Below are 9,439 nucleotides of genomic sequence, written 5' to 3'. Positions count from 1 at the left end.
TTTCCCTTGCTAGCCGTTCATCTGGAGCTCAGACTCCCACGACTGACCCATGTCTTTGGAGAGCTCCTTTGAGACTTTTGTCAACCTAAAACCCTAAGTCAGCTTTGAATTCAGCTCTTGGGGAAGGCTCCGAGGACATCTGGTCTACGCAGAGATCCTAAATCAGTACCTAGTGGTTAACAGATGTGACACTGCTGGGCCAGCAGGACGATATTGCCCCTTGTTCAATCTTCTACTGCCCTCTGCAGGTTCCAGGCCATACTGCAGGCAGTGTTGACTGCATTCCTTGTGCAACACCAAAAAGACCAAGAGATCTCACTGTATAGACTGGAGGCACTTTAAGACAACAGGGCAAGGCAAGGTGTCTAAGATGGATGATGCCTCTGAATAGCACAGTGATTTCTAGTTCACAAAGCACTTGCTTGTTGGATTTTCATGACCACTCTCCTCTCACCTTGGTACCTAAGCACATAAGGGAATTCTGTGTCATTGCTTCGCCCCAAGAGCTTCACTAATAACAAGTGACAGGTCTCAGCCCCTGTCCCAAAACATCCCAGAAAATCATCTGAAATGGACCTGGATCTCAGTGTAAACACTCGTTTAGTTTTTAAAGCTCTTCCACCTTGACCATGCTGTAAAACAACCAGCATATCTAGGATACTCTGGAGAGGGAATTTTGTAAGAAAGAGTGTGTGCGTGTGTGTGTGTGTGTTTTCAAGAAATGAAGGCTGGCCAAGATACTGAAGATACTAGCATTTGGTGTGATGATAATTAATAAGCATTTTTCACACGCCAACCAGCTGACAGTTTCATTTATTAGTGACATCAAGCACAGTCCAACTATATCATTTTCACCCTCCATGGCCAGAACCACAGATTCTGAGTTCTGCAATGTCTGGCAGAAGGTTGGATTTATACAATGAAGGCATGCGACAGTGATCCATTGTCCACCCAGCACCATGTAGGGATTAAATCACCTGTTGGAGCAATAAAAGGGATGTTTGTTCTTCCCTTGTTCTCTTTACCAACCGCAGAAACTTGAGGTGATCTCAGCAGAGTTCATTAGATCCAGGTATCATATGACAGTAAGAAAACCAAGCCTTAGATAGCTGCAGATCCCTTATATAACCGGAGTTTTCAGGTCATATATTTATAGGCTTTTAAAGCAGAAGACGTGAGACAACCCTTTACTGCAACCCTTATGTTTGCAGTAAAATGGATCACAGGAAGGGGAAATGACAGTCCAAGATCACAAAGATAGACACAGAAGAGACAGAGCTGGGATGAGAACCCAGGCTTCTTGGCTCTTCTACCTCTGGTTGAGCTTGATTTTGATAGCAGCATTTTTATTTCTTTTTTTTTTTCTTCAGAGACAAGATCTTGCTCAGTTGCTCAGGCAGGAGTGCAGTGGCACAATCATAGCTCACTGCCGCCTCAACCTCCTGAGCTCAAATGATCTCTCCACCTCAGCCTTTCAAGTAGTTGGGACTATAGGCATGCACTATCAACACCAACTAATTAAAAAAAATTTTTTTTAAAGACAGGAGCTCTCTATGTTGCCCAGGCTGGTCTCAAACTGCTGGGCTCAAGCAATTCTCCTGCCTCAGCCTCCCAAAGTGCTGGGATTACAGGGGTGAGCCACCATGCCAGGCCTGATAGCATCATTTCTAGGTGGAAATTACTTTGGCTTCAAATGTAAAGATTAATCTTTTTTTGTAAATAAAGAGGAAGGGAAAGAAATCTAGAATATTGTAGGTGCTCAATAATTGAGTTGGTTGGATTTTTGTATTATAGAGTAATCTTGCTTTATGCAGCTTAACAAAATTAGATCCAATTAACCTTGAATTTGTTTCATTCTTTATTCTTTCCAATGATTCAAAGATGGTTAGAGGATTTAACCTTACCCCACTGCCTCATTGCAAAATTTGAGTGTAAATTCAAGGTTATGCTTTGCTGTTCATTGGATTGAAGGCAAGGCTTTCAGACGAAGGCACATGATTTAAAGTAACTTCGGTTTAAGCTTCTAGAGGTTTGTGGGAATCCTCTTCGAAGGACAGACACCATCAGAACTTGAGGTTACACAGGCAGTCCAGTAAGTGGGGAATAGCACAAACCCTTCCCGACCCTATTCCAAATATATGATTAAAACAGACAGAAAATGATTCTAATTGCATATTCACCATTGAGACCTAACAGTTTTGAATTTGCTTATCATTATGTTTACAAATTACATTTTTGATCAAAATCTTCCATTGCATTCACTTGTCTTCCAAATCCCATCCTGACAAATCACAGCTCTGTCATTCTGTGACTTTAATAGATCCATGTTCTGTGGTATGTTCCTCCTGCTTCATGGAAGCCCAAAGGCAGCACAAGAAGACTCTGCTGAGGACTCTCTCTTCAGACCCTCACAGACCAGGGTCTGCAGTTTTCTGGTACACCAGTGACACACTAGGAAGGAATGATAGTGTTCTCATTGCCAGGGTCTGCTGATCATGCTCCTCCCACCCTCTTGCATACCTCACCTCTCACCACTGCCAACCACCATTGCAAGGCCAAGCACCACTCTGCAGGCCCAGCTGTTGACAATGCCTCAGGGCAGGACTCCTTAATTTCCTAAGCCATTCATTTATCTTCGTAGAGCACTTTCCATGTGGCAGGCGTTCTATTAGGTTTTGGAGATATGGTGATAAACAATACAGATGCGATCCCTTTTGAAACTCACAGTCCTTAAAAAGTTCATAGAATCAGCTGCTCATGCAAATCCATGGCAAGAATTTTTAAATCGCTGGTATGTTGTAACATAGAAACGGATCTTTGTTTCAGGTCTGGGGCCACAAAGAGCTTATGAAAATGACTGAGTTCTGCATCAGACTGTTGGCAAAGAGCTCACCTTGCAACCCGTGGGAGCTTATTGGGAGCCATGCCGCCCACTCCTCTCAGGGAAATGGGTTTGGGTGATTGTCAGCATTGGGAGCCATAGTGGGAAGGTTCTGAGCTGTGGGTAGTTTGCTGTACAGATGTGGGCAACTTCACTGCCTGGGAGTGCCACACGGTCTGTGTAGTTCTCACTCCATAGTTAAAGCTCTTGGTAGACCCAAGGAAGACCTGAATGGGGACCCACATGCCTCCTTCACCCGCTGTGTTGAGGTCTGGGGATGGCGGATTTGTCTGCCCCTGGGACTCTCCTGTGCCCTCCCCACTTGGGACCACATGTACCCACTTTACCCATAAATCCAAAAGGCTTATCGAATTTAAAAAAGAGGAAGCCCAACCTGAGTAACCTGAAGAACCCAGTCCTGCTAACTCCACACAGGTTGTAGTTGCAAAGGCAATTAAAGCCATGGTACAGAGCCCACTTCAGCACCACTCAGAGGCTGGGCTGATTCTGAGATCCCCACAGTGGAAGCAACTGTCCTAGCAAAGTCTTCTTTTGTTAGGCATTGCCAGCTACAAGTATCACATAGGTGCTTCTTAAAGTGATTCCAATGACTACGGAATTCTACTACTTTCTGCCACATACACCTTCAAGGCAGTAATCAATCGCCCTATAATGGAATCATCTGGTTTCCCAAAGTTGCAAAGTCCTCAAGGACACCTATGTGTCCCCAGTATTAGAATGGCACATGATAATCACAGGACAAATGTGGTTGATCTAATTAATTATTTCCTCTTTCTCCCTCCATCCCCCCAATATTCATACAGTGTCCTTAACATAAATTAAAAAAAAATGCTAGCGACTGACTCATACTAAAGATTAGGCTCTCTGGAGTTTCATCCATCATCCTTATCTAGATGGAAAATAATAAAATCTGTGAGTTATGACTGTGCACCACACATTCCTCCCATCTCTAAGGAGGCACAGCTATAAGCTACAGCTTTAAGGAGGTTTCTCACTATTCTCTTGCAAGTTTGAGTGTGTGCTTCATACCACGCACAATGAAGGGTGGCCACTGATGCAAGGCTGCCCGGTTAAGAGAGAGCCCAACACCTCTCCTCTGTGCAGAACCTTCCCTGCAGTTTGCCAGCCTATCCCTGGCCTCCCCTGGACTGAGTGGACGCTTGAGGGGCATCATACCAGGGTGGTGAACTTGTCCACACAGGCGTTGCGGATCTTCTCCGGGGTGGCAGGGCTGTCTAGCCGGAAGAGTTCCTTCACGTTGTTACCTGTGTGCTGAGCTCGAGCTGCACGGATGGCATCTTTGATGGCAAAGAAGATAGAAGCAGCCAGGAAGAGGGGCGGCTCTCCAACAGCCTGAACACAAACAGGGCACAGGGCAGGGGCTCAGGCAGGTGGTCCCGCCTCCACATCATCAAGTGGACCTAGGAGGCCAGGCAGCAAACTCTGCACAAGGAGGGCTGGTGGCACCAGGAAAGCACCGATGGGAGCCACACCAAATACAGCAGGAAGGCACAGTCAGAATTGATCAGGGGCTAAGAACAATCAAGCTAGTACATGACTGGACCTCATGGACATATTTCTTTGACCACTCATTATGTAATTTTCTCTGATGACATCATGCAAATATAATGTACCATTTAAAGTTATACTCGGTAATTGTATTTTACAGACCACAAAATCTGACGTGACTTTTAACCTTTTCCTCAGTCACTAGCCAAGGGGAAGAGTCTACCTGCAACTCTGACACCAACATACAGGCACCATAGTCATATTACAGCATCCGCAGGAATTATAGGCATAAGAACAAATAAGAATTAAAACACTTTCTAGCATAGGTTGGTTCCCCCCCACAAAGTATAGATCAGAGACCACCTATATCAGAATCACGAAAGATAGTTGCTGAAAATGCATGTTCCAGGGCCCTAAGCCACACCTATTGGAGCAAAATTTCTAGGTGTGGGCCCCAGAAAGGCGCATTTTTATCACGGGCCCTAGTAATTCCCAAGCATGGTAAAGTATGGTAGTCAATGGCAAGGGTCACAATATGTCCCAGCTTCCCCCACCCACTACGGTAAAGTAAGCCACGAGATGAGCAAATGGATGTTTCTTTGGTTACCAAGGATTAGTTGCCTTCCTTCTTCAAACTAGGATTATATGCATCAGCTAAATCAATTTTCAACCATTTTTTCATACTTACTGGAGATAAGGAAGAAATAAGACAGTTATTTACAATCCTCCAGGCATCTGACCAAGTCTTTTTTTTTTTTTTTTTTGAGACAGAGTCTCGCTCTGTCGCCCAGGCTGGGGTGCAATGGTCCAATCTCAGCTCACTGCAGCCTCTGCCTCCCAGGTTCAAAAGACTCTAGTCCCTAAGCCTCCTGAGTAGCTGGGATTACAGGTGTGTCCCACCATGCCTAGCTAATTTTTTTTATTTTTAGTAGAGATGGGGTTTTGCCATGTTGCCCAGGCTGGTCTCGAACTCCTGAGCTCAGGCAATCCACCCGCCTTGGCCTCCCAAAGTGTTAGGATTACAGGCATGAGCCACTGCACCCAGCCTGATCAAGTCTTAAAGTTGAGTATTGGCAACCGAAGGAGGTAAAACGGTGTGTACAAAGATGCTATCCCATTGGCAGTGAATGTGCTGATTGTCATTGGACCATAGCAATGCTGTACTTGTAAAATCATCTCTTAGGATCAAGCACCAGTGATGTATGCCTGAGATATGGGTATGGGCCAGGATTTGAATGACAAGGTTTGACGAAGGAATCCCTCTAAATTCACCCAAAGAAGTGGGCTTCATACCATACTAAGGTGCTGTCCTCAACCCAATTCAACTGGTTCTCAAGCAGGATTGCCCAACTATCCCACTGCCCCTACCAAGGTCAGTGTCAAACCATCTTCCCTCCTCAAGATATGCCCTTTGAAGACCCACCAGGTGGGTCACTGAGGCCTCTCATCACCCGCTGGGGCCTCCCCCAGGGCAGATCAGAAGAGACAGCAGAAAGCCAGAGCAATGGTACCTTCGATGCATAGATGGCCTTCTTGTTGGGGCAGTCGCGGAGCAGGGACACCCTGAACTCAATGGGGATGCTGCCAAATGTGGGGATCTTATAGGTGCTAGGGCCACGGGTGTGCAGGCTCCCCTCAGGGGAATAGTGTAGCTCCTCTAGGGTGAAGAGGCCAAGGCCCTGGACAAATGCCCCTTCCACCTGCAGGATGGATGGAGAGCACAGTTAGCCTGCCTCCTTCTTCCCTGAGGACAGATACCACTTGCCACAATGGACACAAAGTGCCAACTGCAGCGCAGCCTGGAATGTAGCTAAAACCACCCTCTGTTGCTTACCTGGCTCCTGCCTCAGCCCTGGGATAACCTTTCCGGACTTCTGCCAGGCTTTGGCTCAGGCAGAGCAAAGACATTAACATGGAAGGTCAGTGATTCTAGGAAGGTCACGCTGATGGGCACATTTCCCACTACAGCCTGCCACAGTGCAGATGGAAATGTTCCTTCCATGTTGCTACTGGGGAAATTGTGGGCCAACGCTAAAAAGCAAGCTCACAGGAGGATTTACTCAATAGTAGATTCTTTGAGACTTACCTCCAGCCTTTTTGAACACCCACCCCTGCCTGTCCTCTGGGAGAAAGTGCCCCCACTGCAGTTCAGCTTACAGGTCTCTCCTAGGGTAACCGCCATGCTAGACAGACCCACACATCTGCTCTCTCAGCCCCCTGCTCAGAAGTGTGACATGGGGCACTACCGTACCTCAACGAGCATTCAGAAAAGACACCGGCTGGCAATCACCTTTGGGTCTGCAGTGCCTGGCTTGGTGCCTGGCCACAGTAGGGGACCATAAATGGTTGTTCAATGAATTAATGAACAGATTGACCAATGGCCAGATTTTCATATACTCAGTTGTTGTCCATTTTTTAGAAGTACAATTTGTATTTTCTACCAGATGCTCAGTCTTGAATTCTTGACTCCTCCTCTGTTTTCTCCTATTTCACCTATTCTTTATTTTATTTTTTTGAGACTGAATCTTGCTCTATCGCCCAGGCTGGAGTACAATGGTGCGATCTCGGCTCACTGCAAACTCCGCCTCCCAGGTTCAAGCAATTCTTCTACCTCAGCCTCCCGAGTAGCTGGGATTACAGGTGCATGCCACCACACCCAGCTAATTTTTGTATTTTTAGTAGAGATGGAGTTTCGCCAGGTTGTCCAAGCTGGTCTCGAACTCCTGACCTCAGGTGATCTGCCTGCCTCAGCCTCCCAGAGTGCTGGGATTACAGGTGTGAGCCACAGGGCCTAGCCCTATTTCACCTATTCTTCCCAATAATCCCATATTCTCCTAAAGCGATTTTCTCTGGGACCTCCCTTTACTACTTCTGCTTAAGCCTTTGTGTTTTGCTCCCAGGGCCCTCTACCACTTCATGTTTGGCAGCATCTACTTCCTGGGGTACAAAAGCTGTCCTGGGTGGAGGAGGAATGAGAAGACAGAAAACTCTTCTTACCTCAGACCCCACTGTCTGGGCATTGATCCCAAACTCAATCTCCATCCTACATTGTGCTCGCACTCAAATTGGGTGTGTGCACACGTTCACATGTGCACACCATGTTTCCCCATTTCTCATCTTGTTCTTTGAGTTGTGAGTGCCCTTCCCAAGTTGACCCATATTAATTTGCTTTCTGCCTTGAGAGTTGGTTGGACTATCACCAATCTAAATTCTACTCTGGGGGAACTCCCTAGGTTCCATGTTTCAGCCTGTTTGAAGACAACCTTGGACAACATGCTGTGGCTGGCGGCTCCAGGAGGGGAATGGGGCACATCAGTGGCCAAGTCTGTCACCACTCTGGTCCCACTGAGCCTCACCTGTCCAATATCAATGGCAGGGTTTAGACTGGAGCCAACATCCATGACAATATCTGTGCGTAGGTTCTAGAGAAGACAGCAAAGTTACAAGAAGTTAGAGGAGAAAAAGATGTTTGGAGTATGACAGATGACTCATGGTGACCCTCAGACTACAAGTGCCAACCAAAGAGTATGTTCCCAAGCAGAAAACCCTGGGTGTGCTCAGGCAGAAGTGTTGATGTTCCCACCAAGTCTCTGCTGCCATCATTACTGCTGGAGTCTGAGTTTGTAGCAGCCGGGTAGGGGACAGGGAGCGGCAATGATCTCTCAGTAACTGGGAATAACACACATTCATATGTGAGGAGTCAGATAGGGTCCCAGAAACCTGGGGCTTTGAATCTGAGTCTGGGTAGATCATGTACAAAAGAGTCAATATACTACTTTCCATGGGCTGAATCCAACTCACCCCTGTTTTTGTGGGGCCTGTAGGCTAATAATTACATTATTAAATAACTGGAAAAATAAAAAGAATAATATTTTGTGACAAGTAAAAACTGTATGAGATTCAATTCAAATTCAAATTTCAGTGTCTATAAATCATATTTTATTGGAACAGAGTCACACTTTTCTGTTTACAAGCTATTTATGACTGCTGTCACACTTCAATGGTAGAGTTCAGTAGCTGAGGCAGAAACTGTATGGCCCACAAAGCCTAAAACACTTACTCTGTGGCCCTTTATAGGATGTTTGCCTATCCTTAATGGAAGGCATTATTTTTCCAACCAGAAAGTTTGTTTCTATCAGCTCTTGGTATTATAACTCAGTTGTTTCTCTCTCTTTCCCACTAAGTACTAAAGTTCTGCAAACTTCTTACCTTATGATCTCCTGTTAGGCAGTCAATTTCTACTTCAGAGCAAGCCACCCCATAGGTGAAGTAGTGGAAGGGATTCCCTGAGTTAGTCTCAAAGCTGTAGCCCAGATTAGGTGTTCTGGGAAAGGAAAGAGAAGATACTGCACATGTATTAACATGAACACACCTCCTTCCCTATGCACGCACAGCTTGACCCTCAACATCTTTAAACCCCACAAGTTTTTGCATTCAGCTGTTCTCCAAAAAACTCCATGTGGTTTGAACAATTTGAACCTGTCAATGAAACCCAGGTATTCCAGAACATTTTGTCTCTGGGCTCTCCTCTATTTTGCCAGTAGCCCTTCTGTACTCATTCTGTAGAGCCTAGTAGTGTTTAGTACCATGCTAGCTTCTACACAGTAGAAACAGAGGTAACAGATCCGTCTGGGCTCACGAAGGACATGAAAGTCACACTCCAAAGGATGTACTGAATTAGAATCCAAGGTCTTCAGGACTGAAGGTTCTGCCTGTGGTGGCTCTTAGACTGTTCACACAAGTTCACCTGCTTACCTTCTCAAGGTGAAAGTTAATAAGATCAGTATCTCATGCTAACCTGGATGCATCTTTAAGCAGCCACTCCCCATCTGCTGGTCCCTTTGAAAGTTCAACAACTGATTTGAGGGAAATGATACGAATAGAAACAAATGCTCCCTTATACATTTTTAAAATTTTCAATCTGGAGTACCTTATTCAATTCCACTTTTGCCTGAGTCATATAAACATATGTGTATATCTATGCGTTTGTGCATGTGTATTCACACACCTAGAGTTTACAGTACACTG

The 9,439-nt window shown here is 45.6% G+C and overlaps 1 protein-coding gene across 1 annotated transcript in view; it reads right to left on the bottom strand.

The window, feature by feature from the left end:
* Window positions 1-1,845: 1,845 nt before the first annotated feature.
* XDH (xanthine dehydrogenase) overlaps window positions 1,846-9,439 on the bottom strand; it is a 79,967-nt gene continuing 72,373 nt past the window's right edge. Inside the window, exons 32-36 of the mRNA XM_055252054.2 lie at window positions 8,621-8,735; window positions 7,768-7,833; window positions 5,923-6,111; window positions 4,079-4,255; window positions 1,846-2,451 (exon numbers count right to left, since the gene is read on the bottom strand). Of these exons, the coding sequence (XP_055108029.2) occupies window positions 2,401-2,451; window positions 4,079-4,255; window positions 5,923-6,111; window positions 7,768-7,833; window positions 8,621-8,735 (598 nt within the window). The 3' untranslated portion in view covers window positions 1,846-2,400. The remainder of the gene's footprint in view (window positions 2,452-4,078; window positions 4,256-5,922; window positions 6,112-7,767; window positions 7,834-8,620; window positions 8,736-9,439) is intronic.

This window comes from Symphalangus syndactylus, chromosome 18 (genome assembly GCF_028878055.3).
Source record: "Symphalangus syndactylus isolate Jambi chromosome 18, NHGRI_mSymSyn1-v2.1_pri, whole genome shotgun sequence".
In the NCBI taxonomy this organism is placed as follows: Eukaryota; Metazoa; Chordata; class Mammalia; order Primates; family Hylobatidae; genus Symphalangus; species Symphalangus syndactylus.
The sequence above is the reverse complement of the archived record's forward strand: the minus strand, read 5'-3'. Positions and strand labels throughout refer to the sequence as shown.